At 39.5% G+C, this 22,726-nt stretch overlaps 1 protein-coding gene and 1 pseudogene across 3 annotated transcripts in view; one reads left to right on the forward strand and one right to left on the reverse strand.

The window, feature by feature from the left end:
• The window catches only part of Eps15 (epidermal growth factor receptor pathway substrate 15), a 97,658-nt gene extending 74,932 nt beyond the window's left edge, over positions 1–22,726 (forward strand). The window contains exons 16-25 of one of the 3 annotated variants that reach the window (XM_021160620.2): positions 429–629; positions 3,275–3,391; positions 3,571–3,661; positions 5,303–5,338; positions 6,947–7,083; positions 9,945–10,014; positions 15,302–15,378; positions 16,893–17,055; positions 19,848–20,029; positions 22,368–22,726. In XM_021160620.2, the coding sequence (XP_021016279.1) occupies positions 429–629; positions 3,275–3,391; positions 3,571–3,661; positions 5,303–5,338; positions 6,947–7,083; positions 9,945–10,014; positions 15,302–15,378; positions 16,893–17,055; positions 19,848–20,029; positions 22,368–22,514 (1,221 nt within the window). In that variant the 3' untranslated portion in view covers positions 22,515–22,726. The remainder of the gene's footprint in view (positions 1–428; positions 630–3,274; positions 3,392–3,570; positions 3,662–5,302; positions 5,339–6,946; positions 7,084–9,944; positions 10,015–15,301; positions 15,379–16,892; positions 17,056–19,847; positions 20,030–22,367) is intronic. The other 2 variants (XM_029476001.1, XM_029476002.1) reach the window with 2 other exon arrangements.
• Positions 10,338–11,097, reverse strand: LOC110292351 (annotated as a pseudogene).

Consider the following 22,726-nt stretch of genomic DNA (forward strand, 5'->3'; position numbering starts at 1 on the left):
CTGGGGTTCTTTGGGATTCTAATTTTTAGATCAATTTTTCTTAGTGAAATAATTTAGTTTTCTTGTATCTGTTTATTATTATATATTGATTCTTCCAATTGTGTCTTATGGTTGAATTCATTTGACTAGTTTAGGTCAAAACAGCTTTATCCTTTGTTTATTGGACTTCGTGTGACTTATTTTTTTAGAAGAAGAAGTTCTCAGAGACCTGAGAGAAATTTCACAAGGCTTACAAAAACAAATGCATGCATGCTGACATTGCAGGAGGACTCACTGGGAGAGATTATTGAAGCCTTTAAGTCATGCTTCATTCCTAGAGGAATCCGCTAATAGGAAGCAAACTCATCCCTGAGTTGGTCTAGGGGCATAGATATTTGTGATATATATATAGTATTAAATTGTTTTATATTTCTACTTTGTATTGGCAGATGCAAATGAGATTGGAAATGAAAGATCTGGAAACTCATAATAACCAATCAAATTGGTGCAGTAGCCCACAAAGCGTTCTTGTTAATGGTGCTGCAGATTACTGTAGCCTCAGCACCAGCAGCAGTGAAACAGCCAACTTCAACGAACATGCTGAAGGCCAAAACAACCTAGAGTCTGAACCCACACACCAGGAGTCATCAGTGAGTTTTTGTTTCATAGTGTTTATTATTAAATTTCCCCCTCGGCTCCCCCCCACAGATTGATGAAGATCAAAGTTAGTGTGTGCAGACTTATGTGCAGAGACCAGGGGGCATCCTCAAAGTGTCACGCCTTAGATGCTGTTCACTTTTTTTTAAAAAAATAGGGTCTCTGAGATCTAGAGCTTACCAATTAGACTAGGGTGACTGGCCGGAAGCCCCAGGTGTCTGTCTGTCTACATCTCCCCTGCTCTGGGTTTACAAGTACACACCACCACGTTTGGCTTTTTGCATGGATGCTGGGGATCTGAACTCAGTCCACAGGCTTGAGCAGCAGGCTCTTTATCAAATAGGCTCTCTCTCCAGCCCCAGAGAAGTGTTTTATCAGCATTGTATATAATAGAAAGAAGTATAATTTTAAGCCAGAAGAGGGTGCCAGATCATTTGGAGCTGGAGTTAACAGGCGGTTTAAGCTGCCTTGTGTGGGTGCTGGGAATTGAACTTTGGTTCCCTGGAAGAACAACTAGTGTTCTTAACTGCTAAGATTATCCTTCAGGCCCAACAATTGAAATTTTTTCTTTTCAGCTAATGTTCAAATGTAATCTACTTAATAAAAGTATTTTTTAAATAATAGGTTTTGTGTAGCTCAGGCTAGCCTTAAACTTAATATATAGCTAAGGATGTCTTTAAGCCCTTTTTTAACTTACTGTGTCTGCCTGTGGGGAGAGGGGTTCCAAGTGTGCTCACCTTTGGTTGCACTCATCTATGTATGCAAGTATAGATAGAAGCTATAGTTCAACTTTGCTCTCTTCTAATACTGCTATCTACCTTATTTTTTAGGACACGGTCTCCTCACTGAAAATAGAGACTGCCATTTTAGCTAGACTTAGGATGTCAACCTGTTGCAGCCATCCCAGCATTGGGGTTACAGTTACTCCCTACCGTGCCTGGCTTTTACTTGGAAGTTTCAAACTTGAACTCAGTGCACCAAGCACTTTACCAAGGAAGCCATCTTCTCAGCCCTGACGTTATGCACGTGACCTGCCTGCCTCTATTCCCATTTAATGGGATTAAGAGAGTGTGGTATCACACCTGGATTTTTATTTACTTTTCATAGAACATAGGTGAAAATCAGTATTTCTGGTGGGCATGGTGGCAGGTACATTTAAGTTTCTGTCTATTTATTTTATATGTATACACATACCAGATCAGAAGAAAACATGTGGAAGTCACTTCTCTCCTTTTTACCTTGTGACCAGGAATTGAACTTGGGTTATCAGTGTCTTTCCCTGCTTGACTATCCCCATAGCCCTAGCATATACTCTAAATCCCAGCACTCAGGAGGCTAAGGAGGACAGTTGTAAGTTCTAAGCCATCTTAGAATTTAGGGCTATGTAGTGAGACCATGTCCCAGAACAACAAAAGCACTTCTGTAGATAGTAACATTCGAAGACAGGGTCTCACTGTGTTGCCCAAGTTAGCCTCAAACACCTCTGTGCAATTGCTTCTGCCTTGAGAATTGCAGAGATAGCACAAAAACATGGCTTAGGTAATAGCATTATTTAAAGTGTACTTTGTTTTTAAGTATTTAAGAATTTAATAGTTTAAATACTATTTTAATACTTTTTTGGAATTAAATTTTGAGTACATCCTTTTTCCCTTCCCTTTTTTCTAACCCTTCCTACATTCTGGTGAAATTCATGGCCTCTTTTTCTTTAATTGTTTTACACACACACACACATACACACACAGCAGCCGGGCGGGGGGTGAAGGGGAGGAGAGAGGGAGGGAGAAGGAGGGAACAAGGGAGGAAGAAAATAAATACAACCTGTTCAGTCCATAGAATGTTACCTATGTGTGTATGAGTTCAGAGATGACCACTTTGGATAGAAAAAGGTTTTAAGGGTCTGGAGATACAGCATAGTGACAGATACTTTTTGCATCATTTAAAGGGCCCTGGGTTTAATCCCCAATACCAAATTACATTTTAAGACACACACACACACACACACACACACACACACACACACACACACACGCTGGAGAGATGACTCAGTGGTTAGGAGCACTGACTGCTTTTCCAGAGGTCCTGAGTTCAAATCCCAGAAACCACATGGTGGCTCACAACCATCTCTAATGGAATTGATGCCCTCTTCTGGTGTGTCTGAAGACAGCAACAGTATACTCAAATACATTAAATAAATTAATTAAAAAAAAAAAGACACACACACAAACATACAGACACGCAGTTAAAGAATTGTTTTCAGTCATGCATTGTGATTCCTTTAAGTCCCAGTACTCAGAGGCGAAGGCAGGTGAACCTCTGAGTTTGAGGCTAGCCTAGTTTACATAGTGTGTTCCAGGCCAGCCAAGATTTCACAGTAAGACCCTGTCTCTCTCTCTCTCTCTTAAAAAAAAAAAGTTTGTTAAAATAATCTTTTCCAAAAGTCTTTATTATATTTATGGGTGGGTTTGGCACGCCACAGTGTTCTTATGGAAGTCATAAGAAAACTTGTAAGAGTTTGTTTTTACTCCCTCTAATGAGTCCTGGAGACGGAACTCAGTTGTCAGGCTCAGCAACAACACATGCCATATCACCTGCCTGAGACAGAGACTTCTCTGTCCTGCTCACGTGTGTGTCTTTGTAGGTAAGAAGTAGTCCTGAAATCACACCTTCTGATGTGACTGATGAAAGTGAGGCTGTGACTGTGGCTGGTAATGAGAAAGTTAGTCCCAGATTTGACGATGACAAGCACTCAAAAGAGGTGAAGATAATTGTACATTCAATTGTTCTTGTTATTCATGTCTTAAATGATCTTTGTAGCTGAAAAATATTTACTAAAATTTTTCAAATTATGTATATGATCAGAATGTAGGTCCCTTGAAGTACTTCTCTAAACATTTGGTTACTAAAATATCTCTTTTAATTAAAAACTATTTCTAGGAAGATCCATTTAATGTAGAATCAAGTTCACTGACAGATGCAGTTGCAGATACAAACTTGGATTTTTTCCAGTCTGATCCTTTTGTTGGCAGTAAGTATCTTTCTTTTGTAAGTATATCTAAAACAATATTTCTGCTGTGTAAATTATATAATCATTAAGGCTTCAGTTTTGAGAGTGCTTCTTTTTTTTTTTTTTTTTTTTTTTTACAATATAAGCAAAGCTGAAAATAAGGGTCTTTAGTCTTACATTTGCTCCTATTTAATTTTAACATTCTACCGTAGGATTATCTGATTAAGCGAATGTTTCTTCAGAGTAAAGGCTAAAGGAACGGTATGTTATAAGCCAGTGATAGAGATTGCACACTCATGAGTCAGCATCATTTAGCTAATAATTACTGAAATACTAACACCAGACCAGGCATGGAATCACACTTCTGTAATCCCAACATTTTGCAAATTTGAGTTTAGCCTGAGCTACAGAACAAAACTGCCTCAGGAAACTTTTTTAAAATGAAGAAAAGAAAAACAAAACAAAACAAAAAAAAGCTAACAATGTAATTTTGAATCAGTAGAAGGTGTCAGGCATGGTGACATAAATTTTTAGTTTTAGTACTCAAAGGGCAGAGGTAGGTAGATGGATCTCTTGAGTTCAAAACCAGTAGTTTATATACCCAGGGCTACACAGTGAGATTATTATCTCAAAAATAAAATAAAACTGAAATAACAGTGGAAGCTATAATAGAATTAGATGTCTGATTCTCTTTCCTTAAGATATTTCTAATTTAGGAAACATAAATCTTGCTGGGCATGGTGGCACATGCCTTTAATCCCAGCACTCAGGAAGCAGAGACAGATGGATCTCTTGAGTTTGAGACCAGCCTGGTCTACAAGAATTCTAGGACAGCCAGGGCTATACAGAGAAACCCTTTCTCAAAAACCAACGAACAAACAAACAAAAACTATAACTCTGACTAAAATATATCATGTCTGTGAACTATGTTAAATATTTCTTGTATCAACGGTCTTTTGAATTACGTTTTATTTCCAGAACTATCTTGTGAACTTGAGCTTGGTATCATAGGTGTGTGATTATAATTCCAGCACTTGGTAAGCAGAGGTGGGAGGATCCCGTAGGCTTGAGGCCAGTCTGGTCTACAGAGCTTGTTTCAGCCAGGGCTGCATAGTCTCACACAAACAAACAAGGGGCTGAAGAGATGGCTCAGCAGGGACAGCAGGCAGCAGGGAGAGCATTGCGGCAGGGACAGCAGGCAGCAGGGACAGGGACAACAGGACAACAGCTGGTGGCAGGGACAGCATGGCAGCAGAAACAGCAGGTACAGCATGGCAGAGGAAACAGCAGGGACAGCATGGCAGCCAGAACAGGAGCAGAGAGCAAACCTTAAAAGTCAAAGTGAGCTCAAAGCCTGCCTCCCGTGCCCACTGCATCCATCAAAGGCAAACCTCCCAAACCTTTCCAAACACTGACACCAACTGTGACCAGGTGTTCAAAGGCCAGAGACTGTGGAAGGCATTTCTATTCAAACCACCATGGCTCTAATTTGCCTTTTTATGATGTGTATTGTATTGAAGTAGAAGTAGAGTTGTTGAAACTGTTAAGTTATTGTTTAACTTAACTTTGCTTTTGCTTTAAAAATACCCTTTTCCACAACAATAAATAATCAGGGTTATTTATTTATTTATTTTTATTTTATTTTATTTTATTTTGTCACAGGTGATCCTTTCAAGGATGATCCTTTTGGAAAAATTGGTCAGTATATTTTTGTGTTTCTTCTTAACTTAAATTCTATTCTGTTATAGCCTAATATTGTATTTAGTGAGAACACAGAACCTGGGTAGTTCTAGGAGATGAACTGCTTTTTAGTTTTAAAACTGCTCTAAAGCCAAGGGTGTGTATATGTGTGTGTGTGTGTGTGTGTGTGTGTGTGTGTGTGTGTGTGTAGTGTGTGTGTGTAGTGTGTCTGTGTCTGTATATCTGTGTTGGGGTTAAACAGGACTTTGTGCCAGCTAGGCAAGTACTCTGGTACACTTTCAACTCGTCTCACTTTTTAAAAAAATAATAATCAAAATGCTGCTTAAAAATAATATTGGTGGTAGGGGTAGAAAGATGTCTCAGTGGTTAAGACTGTACTTTCCTTTGCAGAGGACCAGCGTTTGATTACCAACCCCATAGGGTGTCTCACAATTGTCTGTAACTCTAGCTGAGGGGAACCAATACCTCTGATCTCTGCAAGGACTGTACTGATACATATATGCATAAGATCTAATTTTTCCATATTGTGTAAAAGTTAAATTAATATGAGTCCATATACTATGACAGAATACAAGGCTATAAAATAACTTTACTATCCTACAATTTTAGATTGGTCATATGAGTTGGGGGCATTGAAAAATTAATAAATTTAAGATGATCATTTTTCTGGGATTTTTCACTAGAATAAAGGAAGTTGTTTTCTACTTAATTTTGCTTCCCAAATGTGTTTCAGTGTATTAGCCTTGAGCTCAGAGAAGGAAATATGTTTTAAAGTTTTTGTTGTTTCCTTTATAAGCATAGTACTAGAAAACTTAGGACTGGATCGCTTAAAATGAAATGCTAACTAAAAAGGTTAATAAGTGAAAAGCTCTTTTTTTTTTAAAGATACATTTATTTATTCTATGTAAGTACATTGTAGCTGCCTTCAGACACCCCAGAAGAGGGCATCCGATCTCACTATGGATGGTCGTGAGCCACCATGTCGTTGCTGGGATTTGAACTCAGGACCTCCGGAAGAGTACTCAGTGTTCTTAACCACTGAGCCATCTCTCCAACCCCAGCTCTGTCTTTCTTGAAAGCAGAATAGAATCTGAAGTAAAAAGGGAACCTGAAGTTCTGTAGGAGTTCAAAGTGATTTTACTTTTTGAAAATCAAGTCTGTTCAAAGAGGACAATTTTATTGAGTTTAAAATAAAAATACTAGGGCAGGGAGGCTGTAAATCTCACCAGTTGTTTAGAGGAGAGGAATGGAGAAGAGAACGGAGAAGCAGGGTTGTAAGTGAGCTGGCATGGAGGTCAGCCACATGGTGGACAAGCAGCCACACTGAGGATGAACGGGAGGGAGCTTTAGAAAGAGTAAGAGAACACACAGTACCAGAAGATGCATACTTAAAAACTCTGGCCAGTATCGGAAAGGAACAAAAAGAAGTAAAGAGAAATTGTTATGGCTTTTTGAGTCTGAGTGGTGGACAGACCCAGCCCAGCCTCACAGTGGCTCATAAGGAATGCCTCAAAGTGTCTTTTAATTTGGCAATGATAATTCCTATAGACAAGAGAGAAAATTAGATTTTTAGCTTTTTATGTTTGTTTTATTTCTTCTTTTTAGATCCATTTGGTGGTGACCCTTTCAAAGGCTCAGATCCTTTTGCATCTGATTGCTTCTTTAAGCAGACTTCTACTGATCCTTTTACCACTTCAAGTACGGACCCTTTCAGTGCATCCAGCAACAGCAGTAATACATCGGTGAGTGGCAGGACTCAAGACTGTTCAGCTGCATGAACAAGTGTTTAAGGAAATGTATTGAATATATAGCAGTGGAAGCTTCCCTTTGCTTACTTTAATGGTCCACATTTTAATGGTTTCATACTTTGATCATCCCCTGGAGAGGAGTAGATGATTTATAGTGTCTCAGAATGAAGTTGTCCTTACCCCATTGGTGATGCTAAATATGTGACTGAAAGTCCAAAAGCCAGTCTTAAGTAAAACTTTTTATAAATATCTGTTGTATTAGTTTTAAAAATGGAAATTACTTAAAGGGAGACATTAAATTCTCCTTTTTTTTAAGACTATTTATTTTATTTGTATGGGTACACTGTAACTGTCTTCAGACACACCAGAAGAGGGCATCAGATCCCGTTACAAATGGTGGTAAGCCACCATGAGGTTGCTGGGAATTGAACTAAGGACCTCTGGAAGAACAGTGCTCTTAACTGCTGAGCCTTCTCTCCAGCCCAAAGGGAGACATTAATATTTTAGAAAAATAAAACCATTCATGTTGTTTATAGTTACACCTGGAATGTTAATCTTGAAAAGTATAAATTTGCACTGAATGTCAGGCTTTGCTTAGTAGCCACAGACTATGATCCAAAGGCCTCAGTGCTATATAGCCATTGCTCTAATCTTCATTTTCAACTTTGCAAGGCAGATGTTGATACCTCAGCTTTAAAAATAAAGATATTTTAGATTGAAAGCATTGACTACTGAATGCAGTGGTAAAAAGGTATAACCCCAGCACTGGAGAAGTGGAAGCAAAAGGATTCAAAGCCAATCTTGGCTGCATAGTAAGTTTGAGAATATCTTACGCTACATGGCATCCTGGCTGGAGAGATGACTCAGCAGTTAAACATATGTATTTCTCTTCCAGAAAGACCCAAGTTCAGTTTCCAACACCCATGTCAGGCAGCACCCATATTCACAACTGCCTGTAACTCCAACTCCAGAGGATGCATTGCCTTTAATATCTGAGGTACTGACACACATGAGACATGCATTTATGTACACATGATCAAAAATAAATCTTTAAAAAGAAATCGCATTACTTTAATATGCCCAAGACATTTGTTTCTGAGAATTTTTAAAACTATTTATATAGGGGCTACGGAGATGGCTCAGCAGATAACAGACTTGGGTCCAGTTCCCAACACCCACCCGCAGATCACAACTGTCTGTAACTCCAGTTCCAGGGGATCTCACACCATCACCAGCCCTCCACAGGCGCCAGGCATGTGAGATAGACAGATAGATACACACACACAGACACAAACAAGAGCACATAGATATATATACATGCAGCTCAAACACTCACACACATAAAATAAAAATAAATTTATACTCTGGATATTTTAAAATACTCAAAATAGAATAATACTATGAAATATTCAGCTTGTTTTTGTTTGGAGTTTGGCAGCATTATTTCTGTGGTAAACTAGACCAAGAAAGGCATAATTAACTGACAGGAATTTTACACAGCTATTTTGTCATCTGTTAATCTTAAGTGAAGATTACCTCCTTAGAAGAGTAATAGTTTTGGTTTGGTTTGGGGTTTTCTTTTTTTTTTTTTTTTTTTTTTGTAAAATTATCTCCTTACTGTATTCATTAATAAGAGTTACTTGCCCAGCAGTTGGTATTTTCCACTGATGTAAATTTTGAGGAACACCTCTATAACTGAATATTTGTGGTCTCCACAAGGCTACCACACCTAGTTTATTTTTTTAAATATTTTTGTTGGGTATTTTTCTCATTTACATTTCCAATGCTATCCCAAAAGTCCCACACACACTCCCCCCCACTCCCCTACCCACACACTCCCACTTTTTGGCCCTGGCATTCCCCTGTACTGGGGCATATAAAGTTTGCAAGTCCAATGGGCCTCTCTTTCCAGTGCTGGCCGACTAGGCCATCTTTTGATACATATGCAGCTAGAGTCAAGAGCTCCGGGTTACTGGTTAGTTCACAATGTTGTTCCACCTATAGGGTTGCAGATCCCTTTAGCTCCTTGGGTACTTTCTCTAGTTTCTCCATTGGGGGCCCTGTGATCCATCCAATAGCTGACTGTGAGCATCCACTTCTGTGTTTGCTAGGCCCCGGCATAGTCTCACAAGAGAGAGCTATATCTGGGTCCTTTCAGCAAAATCTTGCTAGTGTGTTTTATAATGTAGACCATATGCCAGATTCCTCTAAAATATGGCAATCTGAATTCTCCTCCTACTTTATGTTAACTCTATTCCCCACTGCTCTCTGCTCTTCCTAATTTAAAAATAATATATTTCTCCTGTTTGTCTCCCTGCCTGAGATGTTTCACCCACTTGTGCTTACTTTTTGTCTTGTGCTTTACAGAACAAATACCACCTTGCTTTCATCTCATAGTTTCTCTGTTAAAATAGAAGGTTGCCGATATAATAGTCATCACACCTATCTCTTCCTTTCTGTGTCCCTGGATGGTCCTAACTCAGTGGCAGAGTGCTCGGTTAGGATGTGTGAGCTCTAGGTTCAATTCCAGTACTACCAAAAAGTGACTCTGCAAAACGAAGGGTTGGAATTGTAGTTGGAGAAAGACACATGAAGCCTACTGAATGTTGGTGACTGAATGTTCACATAAACTTAACTTGTTAAATTATACATATGCCACATACTTTTTAGATAAATATTTTGTAATCAGAGAGTAATTGTTTCCATTAATTGAGACTATATCAGGAAAGGAAAAACTCTGTTCTAAATGTTTGTTTTCTAATTCAGAACTTTGTAAAGCCTTCTTTTAGGTTCGACAGTGCAATTCCACCTATAAAATATTGCCTCTCAGTCATAGATTGTACTGTTCTCTTTAGGTAGAAACTTGGAAGCACAATGACCCATTTGCTCCTGGTGGAACAGTTGTTGCTGCAGCGAGTGATTCAGGTAAAGACAGTTCTCAGTGTTCTTAGTATTAATCATCGCCTTTTCATCAAGGTTTTGCCCTTCTGTAAACATTTTGCCCTTATAATATGGCTTTTAAATTGACATATAATCACTTAAAACATACTAATAATAGCAATAAATATTTGTGTATCACCTTTTATTCCCTTACTCATTATCTTGTTTATCATTCTCCTTAAAGGGGTTTCTAAGCTATGTACTGTGTTCAGTGTCAGTAAAACCAGCTAAAAGCTTTGCTGTATCCAGTGTAGTTTTTGGCTAGAAAGGTGGTTCAGTGGGTAAGAGCCCCACTGCTGTGCAAGCATCAGGCCTGAGTCTGAACCCCAGCATTCACATATAAAGCTAGATATGGCTGCACTTCCCTAACCGCAGCACTGGGGAGCAACATGTGCATCTTTATACCACTGCAGAATGGGCTCTTCACTCAGGACCTCGGCTTTATAAAAAAGCACCACTATTTTCTGGAAGGCTTTCATGAAGTAATGTTGTCATAGCAATACTCCTGAATCTCTAGCAGCAGAGTCAGCTCAGACTGACCTTGAGTAGTGAAGGCAGCAAGGAGAGGGCTGTATTGCTTCAAGTGCTTGATGGCTTGTTCTGCTACAAGCTCCTCNTTTTTGTTCCACTCCACGGTGCTCGTCACACTGGACCAGACTATCCATCCCAATGACCACTGGTTCCGGAATGTTGTTTTTTTTTCATCTCCTCCTTGACATATAAAATGATGTCCTTGAATGGGCCACCGCGGGACATCTGCTCCTGCAGCTCCTTCCGGAGCTCCTTCCGAGCCCCAATGCTCTGCTGGTTGCGGACATACTCCGAAAGCTCTTTCAAGCCCGCCTCAGTGAAATACTTAGTGAAATGCTCAGCACTTTGTTTACTGGCAGGAAACAGCTCCATCAGTCTATTGGCCATGCTGACTTTCCGAAGACTTGCAGCAACTGCATTGATATCTTTTTCATTTATCCATGATTTAAAGAGCTTTACAGCAAAAGCTGCTGAAACCCCTTTTTTAACCAAATTCTCATTATAAAGGCTGTTAAGAATGGATGCATTAGCCGGGCATGGTGGCGCACGCCTTTAATCCCAGCACTCGGGAGGCAGAGGCAGGCGGATTTCTGAGTTCGAGGCCAGCCTGGTCTACAAAGTGAGTTCCAGGACAGCCAGAGCTACACAGAGAAACCCTGTCTCGAAAAACCACAAAAAAAAAAAAAAAAAAAAAAAAAAAGAATGGATGCATTAAGGGGGTTCCATTAGCCAGAAGGACCCAGTCAACATGGCGAGCTTGTTCCTCTCCAACTCTGAAAATCCCTTTAAGAAGAGCAGTAACTTTTTAACTTCATCTTCAAAACCTTTCTCCAGGTATTTGTAGCGCCTGATTAGCTTGTTAAAAACCTGAGCGAATGCTTGCATGGTCTCTAGGTCTTCTTGTGCTGCAAACACACAGACATCTGTGCGCATCATGTCATCTGCTAGTGTACCGCCTGGGGCCAGCATTCCGCCAGCAACCAGAATGTCAGAGTGTTTCTGCATAGTGATGGTGGTCAAGTTTTACTCCAGAAGCATTAAGAAACTTGCTACTGCTTCCAAATCAGTACCAGTTTCAGTTAAGCCTCGAATAATACAGTCTTGAAACTGAGTAGGGTCAAACCTCTCTTTTTCATCTCTTCTTCTGATTTAAAAATGCTGGCCTGATAGCATTGGTTTTTGCTGCTTTTGATTATTCATAAAAGAAACCCGAATTTAAGGCGAAGAGAAAAGAGCCAGAAATCCCTGAGCTGGTGGCAACTGCAGAGCTGTCTCCTCTGCCGATCAATGGAATCATAACCATTTTTAGCTCAACAATTGTTTCATTTTCACTCTTTATTAAGAGTGAGACAGATGACTAGGCTAGCTACGGCTTGGGAGCACAAGAAACAAGCGGAAGTCAGACGTGAGTGCTTTGATGGAAGGTGGCTGGTCCCGTGTGCTGCTTTCCTAGGATGATGTGACAAGGGAAGGAGGCTATGATAGAGAGACGTTAGTATGAATGGATCTGGGGGATGAGATGCTAACTCCCAGCGTGAGTAGCAAGAGTGAGTGATAAAGCAAATTGGAGCAAACAAGTTACTTTAATGCCAGTATTGATCACATTTAGAATTGTGGGCTTTCAAAATCAGTTTTTAAAATGAGTAAATTTTATACACACATACACACACACATAAATTTAGTTAAACCATTTGCACTCTTACCACTAAATTATAGTTGCTGTGATAGTAATACAAGTACACGAGATGCTGAGTTCTCCTCAGCACTTGCTTACTCCTTAGACACTCCATAGACACTTCAAACTCTGAAAGAAAGCTAGGATGAAGAAGCCAGCTCAGGATACTTGTAAGCATTATTTTTCTACTTTAGATGAGATTAGTTGTGATGCGAGGGTGTGTATGTCTGTGTCTGTGTGTCTCTGTGTGTGTAGTATATTTTACTAACCCTAGACTCAGGAAATAGTCATTTCAGGTGCTGATTAAAGCTCAGTAAGGTACAAATGTGTCTTTGCAGATGCATCTTATTCAGGGCTATCTCTTGAAGATGGTGTGAGGTTGAGTTTAAATCTTACATTTAGTGGGTATAGGGGTGGGGAAGATTTCTTATCTTAGGATTCTTAGGTAAACAGCTACTCTTTGGGGGAATGTTTTCTTTAATTTTTTTAATTATGTATGTGTGTATAGGTAAGTGCATGTGAGTGTAGATACCCATGGAGGCCAGAGGACAGACAGCATTGGATGCCCTGGGGCTGGAGTTACAGGCAGTTGTAAGCTGCCCACTGTAGGTGCTGGGAACCCTACAAGAGCAGTCTGTACTCTTATCCACCAAGCAGTCCCTACAGCAGTCTTTTGGGGAATTTTTATTTGTTCCTTTCTTCCTTATTGGTCAACTGATTATGCTAAGAACTGTTACATCTATTTGGAGGCTCCTTAGTAAGCATATGTCTTCTGTTCCCTATGTTCACAATACTTCCAATAAATAGCAGCACCTCCTACTCACCAGACCTCATGCTCATCCTTGAGGAGAAAGTAAGGAATGAAACGAAGTTCCTGGCCTCATAGGGCTTCTATTGTCAGGCCGCAGCAGATATAGGTCGGGAGCTGATAAGAACTAGAGTTAATTCAGCTGAGAAGGGGATAAAAAGTTATATACCTGCAATATAGATTTATTGTTTCTACCTTTACAGAAAATCATAACAGGAAAAAAACTGCTGAAGTTATATACTATTCACATCTATAATAAGATTATAGATGATTTTATATTATGCTTTTATACACTTTCTCCAATATATTACCTTTATTTCGGAGAAGAGAGGGTGCTGGTGAGTTCATATTTACATTGAAAGCCTGCTCTGCTACTCATGGCTTCCGTGCTGCCTTCCAGCTTGCCTCCAGCATGTGTCTCACATGCTCTGACAGAATCCTTTCAGATTCATATCAATCAACATCTGAGACAGTTCTTGTCAAAGTCTTAATTCTCTGATTTGGAAAAAAATATTCTGTCATCTAGGGTACATTTCTTTACTAACTTGTAGAAAAATTCTAGCAATTACATATTCGTCATGTAGAAATACCTTTTTTTCAATTAATATTTTTCAAATTATACTTTACAATATTTCAGTTCTGGCCTAACTCAGCTGTGTTGCTGCAGTGTTGTAACTCCCTGTAAAGTCTGTGAGGGAAGAGACGGAGGGCATGGTGCAGCACAGTCAGTTCCTGCAGGAAAAGGCGTCCGGGCATTTCCTTTGGCTACCTTTGTGCACTATCAAGAGTGGATCAGGAATAGCTGAAGAGGAAAAGAAAGGGAGTGGCTGACACAACAGCACTGGTGGAAGCATCCCCCAGTTGTGGGGCTCCCCAGATGCTATATTAGTGCGAAGCATCTTCTGCAGTTAAACTTGCAGTTTCCTGTGATTGACATTTCAGTGTCCTCTTCATCATCAGACTTGTGACCAACCTGGAAAGGGCTGTCTTTCCCCATGTCTACTTCACTCTCAATGCCCTACTTCCTTGGTAGCAAAGCAGACAACAGTGAGGTGCTGTGGGGCTGGACAGATGGCTCAGCTATCACGAACACTGCTGCTCTGCAGAGGACCAGGTTCAGTTTCCAGAACCCACATGGCAGTTCACAACCACCTGTAACTACAGTACCTTCTGCTTTCACAGATACCAGGCACACATGTAGTATGAACACACTTATGCACAAAATGTACACACACATATATGAAAAAATAATAAGCGGCCTTTAAAAAAAAAAAGAATTAAGGTCCCTGTCTTTTTGGCACATATCATTCCACAGCTCACGCCCATTCACAGGGGCTTCCCTTTTTTAATAAACTGTCTCCTTTTTGTTTCTAATTTTGGTTTTTGTTGTTGCTTTGGTTTGGGTTGGGGTTTTTTTTTGGGGGGGGGTAGGGACGGCAGGGTTTTTGTGTAGCCCTGGCTATCCTGGAACTCACTCTGTAGACTAGGCTGGCCTCAAACTCACAGAGATCTGCCTGCCTCTGCCTACCTAGTGCTGAGATTAAAGGTGTGTGCTACCACACTTGGCCGATTCTTTTTTTTTTTTTTAATTTTAAATATGTCCCAGGTACAAATCTGTCCTGGAAACTTTAGCAGATGTGCCTTCTGTCCCTCAATATACACAAATTTAGATCTGCCTATGACCGTTAGCTTTATGGGGAGATATATAACAAATTCAAACTACTTGTGCTACAAACTACTTACTAATTACAGATAACTATAGAATATAGTTATTGCTGTAGAGAATGAAGAACTTGGTTCTTGTCGAAATTAGTGAAGCCTGGGTTAGTCTAAGGTTTGTGAAAAGAGACTTGAATGATGTGTGATATGTGAGTGATGGCCCTGTAAACCCCTTGATATAATTTTTAGAGATAATTTGGTCAAGGACATTGTCAAATGACTGTGATCCTGGCACTTGAGAGACTGGCAGACAGCAAAGTCATATGCTGTACTTCCCTTGAAACAACCAAAAAAATGTACTTTGTAGAGCTGTCTTGTTTCACATGTGTCTCAGAACTTTATACCTTACCTTCCAGTAGCACCTGGTTGTTATCTTGAGCCATTTACCAGCTGATTCATACTAAGGAATATACCATATGGGATGTTCAGTGTATAGACAATCTGCATAGACATCAGTCAGATTTAGGAGTGATTTTTCTGAATGTTTTGTTTACCACATAAAAAATAACATGAAATATTGTGTCTTTCTTTACTCCCAGCCACAGACCCTTTTGCTTCTGTTTTCGGAAATGAATCATTTGGAGATGGATTTGCTGACTTCAGTACATTATCAAAGGTAATCTGCAGTTATTAATAGGAAGGAACAATGCATCATGTTCCATCAAATGAGCAGACCTCCTTACCATTAGAATTCTTTCACAGACATGATATTTGATTGCAGTCAGTCCATAGCAGGTGTTGATTTCACGTGGAAGTTACAGATCAGCTCTAATCACAGCTCTCTAATACGCAGACAGCCATACAGGTGATTACATTTTCTTCCAGACGGTCTGTTCAGTGTGATAATTAGAGTTGTCTGTTTAAATGTTTCTTTCCCAGTTGAATTACGTTTCTCCCTGTGTACTCTCTGGGTCAGTAGCTATAACATTGATTCCATTCTATGTATACTACCTATTTGATTTTATCCATTGATATTGTTAGGGTCTGCACCAACATAAAAGTGTATAAACTCTGGCACTGAGTGTCCACTACGTATTGTCCAGTATAGCTGTAGTGTTGATTTAGGTTAAGAGAAAAAAGTTTGAGAGAATTTGAAGATAAGCCAATATCTTCCTCTAAGGAACATTTGACAGTGTCCAGAGACATTTATGGTTCTCAAAACTAGGTGGAAGATGCTGTTCATACTTAGTGAGTACATCCTCCACAAAGCCACCGCCTCAGCCCTGAATGTAGTGCTTACATCCCAAAAAGTTAGTGCCACTATTGAAAAATGCCGGCCTGGCTAGGTGGGGGTGGCCCACGCTTGCACTCCCAGCATTGGGAGGCAGAGGCAGGTGGATCTTTGTGAGTTGAGGCCATCCTGGTCTACAGAGTGGAATTCCAGAATAGCCAGGGATATACAAAGAAATTCTGTCTTAAAAAATGAGTGGGAAGGGAGTGGGGAACAAGGGGAGAAACACTGACCTAAATAAATCATACTCTAGTTTGTGATAGAAAAGTCAATTTTTCATTACCCACATTAAAATTTAATATTTCACTGGGATCAGTTTGCTTTTTGAAAACAACTTTTGGGCTGTCTTCATAGTTTTTCAAGAAGCCATCTCTTTAAGATTGTCTTTCCTAAGCCTGGTGTGGTGGCGCACGCCTTTAATCCCAGCACTTAGGAGGCAGAGGTGGGTAGATTTTTGAGTTCAAGGCCAGCCTGGTCTACAAAGTGAGTTCCAGGACAGCCAGGGCTACACAGAGAAACCCTGTCTCGGGGAAAAAAAAAAAAAAAGATTGTCTTTCCTATATTTATGGGCACTGACAAGCATAGAGTTAGACATTCTTTTTTTGTTCCATTATCAGAGGGTCCATTTGGACCTCAGGAGGTTTTGTATTCCCTAATGCTTACTTAGTAAGCCTTCCATGTAGAGTCGGCTTGTTTTGATGTCTATTGCTCTTGATAAGTAATGATGTGGGAGTACCAACTCGGACAGACCAAGCTTTAATCCTGTTTGTTCTTGAATGTAAAGGGTAAGGTGTCACTTCTAAGGATTGAAATAAAACTTCATTATACTTAAATGATTCTTCTGAGTACTTGTGACCATGTGTATACCATACTATACAAACATTTCTTTTTAAACAAAGGTCAACAATGAAGATGCTTTTAATCCTACCATATCAAGTTCTACCAGCAGTGTGACCATTGCAAAACCTGTGTTAGAGGAAACAGCCAGCAAGAGTGAAGATGTGCCTCCAGCACTGCCGCCCAAAGTTGGCACTCCAACAAGACCTTGCCCACCACCCCCTGGTATGCAAGCTGGAGACTTTCCTAGATAATGTTATGATTTTTCTCTCTCTAGAGCGTGTTGTGTGGGTCATACTTCCATCATGATGTATCATATAAAAGGCTGCAAGCAAGAGCCAGGCACTTAGCAGCAACTTGCTGATGTCCTCTTGGCTGGGCATGTGCCCCTTCCTGTCCCCATTTCAGAAGAAGAATGGGTGAAATCTCTGGTTTGGTTTTGTCTTGGTTTTTGGAAACCCAATGATTATCATTTGAATAGGAGTTTCCTGTACTCTGGTTTTTAAATTAATATTCTTGAGAGAAAACTAACTTGAAGTCTCCCTAAATCTTTAACTTTTTATTTTTATTTAGAAAAAAAAGGCAGGGAAGGGGGAAAAACTGCTTGCTCTTTAAAATTCCTTTATAATAGATGTTTTGTTTTGTTTGAGACAGGATCTAATGAAATAGCCTTGGCTGGCCTGGAACTTGCTTTGTAGACCAGGCTAGCCTTGAACTCAAGCCTGCCTCTGCCTCCTCTGAGTGCTGGGTTTAAAGGTGTATACCATCATACCAGGCTTTAAAAATCTGATTTAAAAATTCTTTGTAGTCTAGGAACAAATTGTTATATTTTAAACTGTTTTTTTTTTAAGTCTTTGTTATGTTTAGCACTACACTGAGGAAAGGTTTGTTTTTAGTGCAAAATAAAGTAGCTGTGAAGGTAGCTTCCCTGAGTGTGGGCAGTGCTGCCTCGCTGCTCTGTGAGAAGACACAGTGTTGATGGGCACTCTGGGTTTTTATTCTTAGACCTTTCCTGGGTAACATTTCAGCCCCCAAAGTTCACTGACCACTGTTTTATTACTGTTAATCATTCTTGCCTTTTCATAATAGTTTCCCATAGTATTTGATTCTGGATTGTACATATAGTTGCTAGTGTATAAATGTCTGCTCAAAACTTAATGAGTTAAGCAGTTTTTTTATCTTTTAAGAAAACTCACGTATATCATAGGTTAGAAGTTGGTTAGAGTCTATATAATTTTTAAAGCTAATATTTTGTTTACTTACATTTTTACACCCATGTGAGTAATACTTTGAAAACTCAAATCCCCTAGTTTAGTGTCTTACAGCTGAAAACAAGGGTATGAGATGGCTTAATAGGGGACATGTACTTGCTCATGAGCCTGGTGACCTACAGTCAAATCCCAGAACCCATATACAGGCTCAGGGGCAGAACCATCTCCATAAAGTTGCTCTGACAGTACATGTGCTGTGCATACGTACACTGTGGCACATACGTTCTCACACACACACACATCATTATACAACATACACAATAATAATACAGCTGAAAACATTCAAGTGTACGTCATTGTATAGGAGCAAAGGGAAAGGATGGTTTGTTGAAAAGATCATTGATGAAGGACCTTAAATGCATATTCTGGTCAGCCCCAGTCTCAGTTTGTGAGCTGCAGTGTCACAGGTGCTCAGCAAGCACTCTGCCCACTGAGCGACATTTGCAGCCCTTTTGGTTTTGGATAGTACTCCGTGTAGCTTAGCCTGGCCTCAGACCAAATTCCTCATCCTCCTACTTCCTACCCACATCTCCCAAATGCTAGAATTAACCCCAGGCTTGCATTTGTTTTCCTTTGTTTGGGGGTTTGTTTGTTTGGATTTTTAGTAGTGCTAGAGGTCAAACCTGGGGCTTCATAAGCTACAACTAGAGCCATTACTCTGTGATCTTAAATGTCTAATTCCCCATGTCTGAGCCTCAGTGCCTTAGTTGTTGTGTGGTAGCTGTAACTCAGGGTCTGCATGCTTTCACAGGGCTTGCTGAAGGCATGTGTAGTTATGAGATACAAGCATCTTGTGTAAACATTGATGAAAAGAATCCATTGTGACTATCAGCATAACTGGGATAAGTAGGAAAAGCATATTTGAAGAAACTTAAACTTCACCTCTTTTCTTAAAAAAAGTATTAACACTTTAAGTAAAACTTTAAAAATTTAAGAACTTAGCCGGACCATGGTGGCACATGCTATTAGTCCCAGCACTCAGGAGGCAAAAGCAGGTAGATTTCTGAGTCTGAGGCCAGTGTGCTCTACAGAGTGAGTTTGGGACAGTCAGGGCTACACAAAGAAGCCCTGTCTTAAAAAGCAAATGAATGAATAAGATGAATAAATGAATAAAATAATTTGCTTGAAAATGGTATCGAAACAATGGGTGATGGATTAGCAGGACAGCATACTGTTATTTGGTCAAAGATAAGTTTTCAGCAGCTATGCATGTAGGCTGTGGACTTCTGAGTGTTGGTCATTCTCAGCTTGAAGTTTTATAGATGGCAAAAATAAGTGAGGTCAAATTAATCTTGTGCTTTATGCTACTGGGCACTGTGTAAATATACCAGAGAAAAGAGATTTGCCAAATTTCAGTCACTGATTATTACTGCAGCTAGTTTCAGGCTGAAGCTGCCACTAGAGGCCATTTCTGTGTGCATTCCTTATCATTTTTCTAGTTTGTCGTTACCTTCCTTAGGACCATGTTTCTTTAAATGGAGGAAGACCTAATTTTTGGACAAAATTTTGATCTTGGCCCGTTTCCTTTTTGTATTTGGTTTTTGTCCATCTAGCTGCACCTGCCATGTACTTGAGAGAAGTGAAAGCTCTAAGGACAGCTGGTGCAGCCAGTGAAGGTCTTTGAGAAAGTGCCGTAGGCTTTTGCTCTGTACACCACCTGCAGTTCTTTAAATGCTTCCTGTGAACATGTGCTTGTGTGCTTGTGTTTGCTGTATCTACTGGTTAATTGTAATGATTTTGATCCAGGGAAAAGACCCATCAACAAATTGGATTCTTCTGATCCCTTTAAACTGAATGATCCATTTCAGCCTTTCCCAGGCAATGATAGTCCCAAAGAAAAAGATCCTGATATGTTTTGTGATCCATTCACTTCTTCTACCACTACCAATAAAGAGGCTGACCCAAGCAATTTTGCTAACTTCAGTGCTGTAAGTACTGTGACTGGGCTGTTTGGGGAAAATCTTTCCATTTATAGTCTGAAGAGTTTTAAGGATTTCTTCATAGTCTTCCAAATTTTCATCATTTTATCAACATACTAAAAATTATCTTTTATCCTTCCCCCAAGCAAAACCTCTGTTTTGTTTTGTTTTGTTTTGTTTTGTTTTGCTGGCTCTTAGATGACTCCCATTACTGAGCTGATTTTAGTCATTGTGGTTCTTGCAAACAAGATGTTTTATATAGCCTTTCTTTCGGTCTTGATGAATCAAATATAAGTAAAATCTTGACTGCTACTATTTGGCAAATGGTAATGTATGATGGTGATTTAAAAGCTTGCTGTCTGCCTACTCTGTATAATGCCAGTAAGAAGCTTGTATATTTGTAGCTGCGGATGTATGTTTGTGTACAAAGCTTTGTCAGTTTCTAGAGACCAGTTGACAGTTGCCATGAGGGGACAGTGCAGGGGTTCTTTGAATACGAAACAGGTCTTTACTCGGTGCATTCGCATAGTAGTTCTGATGGTGTGGTGGTTCTTTTTATCCATCTGTGAGCCCAGTTACTCATTCATGATAAGCTGCTCTACCATGGCAGCCTTTTCGGATATATGAAATAAACTTAAGATCTAAGAATTCTTTCAGAAACTTAAAGAAGCACTGTGAGAATAGGCTGGGCAAGTCCTTTGTCCTATTAGAAGTGGAGTAACCCATTGTGAGGCATCATATATGTCATCATTTATTAAAAATGAAATTCTTATAATAGATATCAAAGGTTTTGGTTTTTTGTTTTGTTTTGTTTTGGCAAAGTGACATTCATTACTACTGCCCATTCTATAAGAGGAGTTTTTGTGTTTATCACCTTTTATCCTTGACTTTGGAGATGAGCAATGCCCCTGACCGTGGCGAGTCCCATTTGGGTCCTCTCACTCGTTGTTTTATCCTCATTACCGCTCTGGCTACTTGGAAGAGAGGAGGGCAGGGATCTGTACGTGAGGAGCTGCAGCACCCACGTGTGGGTCTGTGCTCAGAGTGTGAAGGAACAAGATAGCGAGCCCTGTTGAATGACAACTCAGCCTTATCTTCAGAGTCCATGTCAGATGGATGCGAATTGTTTCGAGCAGAGAAGGATGGAGAATTGGCTTTCTTAGGAGATTGTAATTCTCAGTCTAAAATAACTGTCTGGCAGTTTGTAACAGTCAGTGTGTTAAATATGGATCTGCAAGTAAAAACCTGGTTGGAATGACTCTTGAACAGTAGTGGAGGCATTTTGCTTACTTTATACTTGAATCTCAGTACAGTACAGCATAGTAGCTCACAATAAAGTCCTCCATTTTCACTTCGAGAGGTTTGATAGTGACAGGTACACTGTCAAAATCTTCATCTTTGTTTCACCTCTTTTGATGGGTCTTCTCTTGACAAGACTCTAGCCAAGTAGAATTTTGTATCTAGTATCTACTGAAGTTGAAATTTGGTTGTAGTTACAAATATTTTTCCAATCTAATTAATCATCATCAATATTTAGGTTTTACTTAAGCTGGGTCATTTTAGTTATATAAAACTGGGTTAAAAGTTCCTAAGGACTATCAGAAACTATGTTTGTTAAAAAAAATAATTAGGTTCACATTCTGTATCTAACGTTCTTATATGTAGCAAAATTTGTCTATTTTTGCTTTATACTTTTGAGGTTTCCTGAGAGGCCAGGTAAAGTGGCTATCACCAGTGGCATTAATTTTAATGATATGTCAATCAGGCATGCTGCCATATGGTTGTAATCCCACAACCTAGGACACAGGCAGAAGGATCATGAGTTTGAGACCAACATAAGCCACCTAGTGATAGTCCATCTTAAAATAAAATAAAATAAAATAAAATAAAATAAAATAAAATAAATCCAGAAGGGAGGATTTTATGGTGAAGTGAAAGATTAGACCACTCCTGTTTTTAAATATCCTATCCTATCCTAAGCATTCAACCTGTTTAGAGAAAATATCACTGTGTCTCAGATTGGCTTCCTCCTTCCTCAGTCCCCTATGTTCTGGGACTGCAAGCATGTGCCACCATGCCTGGAATTGCTACTTTTTAAGGTGATGATTTTAATGGTGTACTTTATAGGCCTTATTATATTTTTATAGACTTTTTTCCCCATCGATTGTGTTAAAATTTTAAAGTAAACCAGAGCTCAGTAAGTAGTTAAAATACATTTTCAGAAAAACAAGGAATTAGTACTATTCCTTTAGGTAAAACAAGTAGTTAGTACTCTTTTATAAAAGGTCTTTTGTATGTCTTAGCTTACTTTTTAATTCATTCATTCTTTGGATCTTTTAAATGGCAGTATCCCTCTGAAGAAGATATGATTGAATGGGCAAAAAGGGAAAGTGAGCGGGAAGAAGAACAGAGGCTTGCCAGACTAAATCAGCAGGAACAAGAAGACTTGGAACTGGCCATTGCACTTAGCAAATCTGAGATATCAGAAGCATGAAGAGTTATCTGTCCTTTGTCAGCAGTCCAGTGTTCTCTTGAATACTGAAGCTATTTACCATGTGCATCAAACTACCTATGAGCATGGGATACAAAAGGTTTGAGATTCCTAGAAATGTGACAAAAGTCTAGTTTGTTTTGGGGGGGGGGGTGCTATTTCAAATGTGTCTTTTATTTTTTCTTCCAAAAGCAGTACCCTAATTAAACGGCTTC

Source organism: Mus caroli, chromosome 4 (genome assembly GCF_900094665.2).
Source record: "Mus caroli chromosome 4, CAROLI_EIJ_v1.1, whole genome shotgun sequence".
In the NCBI taxonomy this organism is placed as follows: Eukaryota; Metazoa; Chordata; class Mammalia; order Rodentia; family Muridae; genus Mus; species Mus caroli.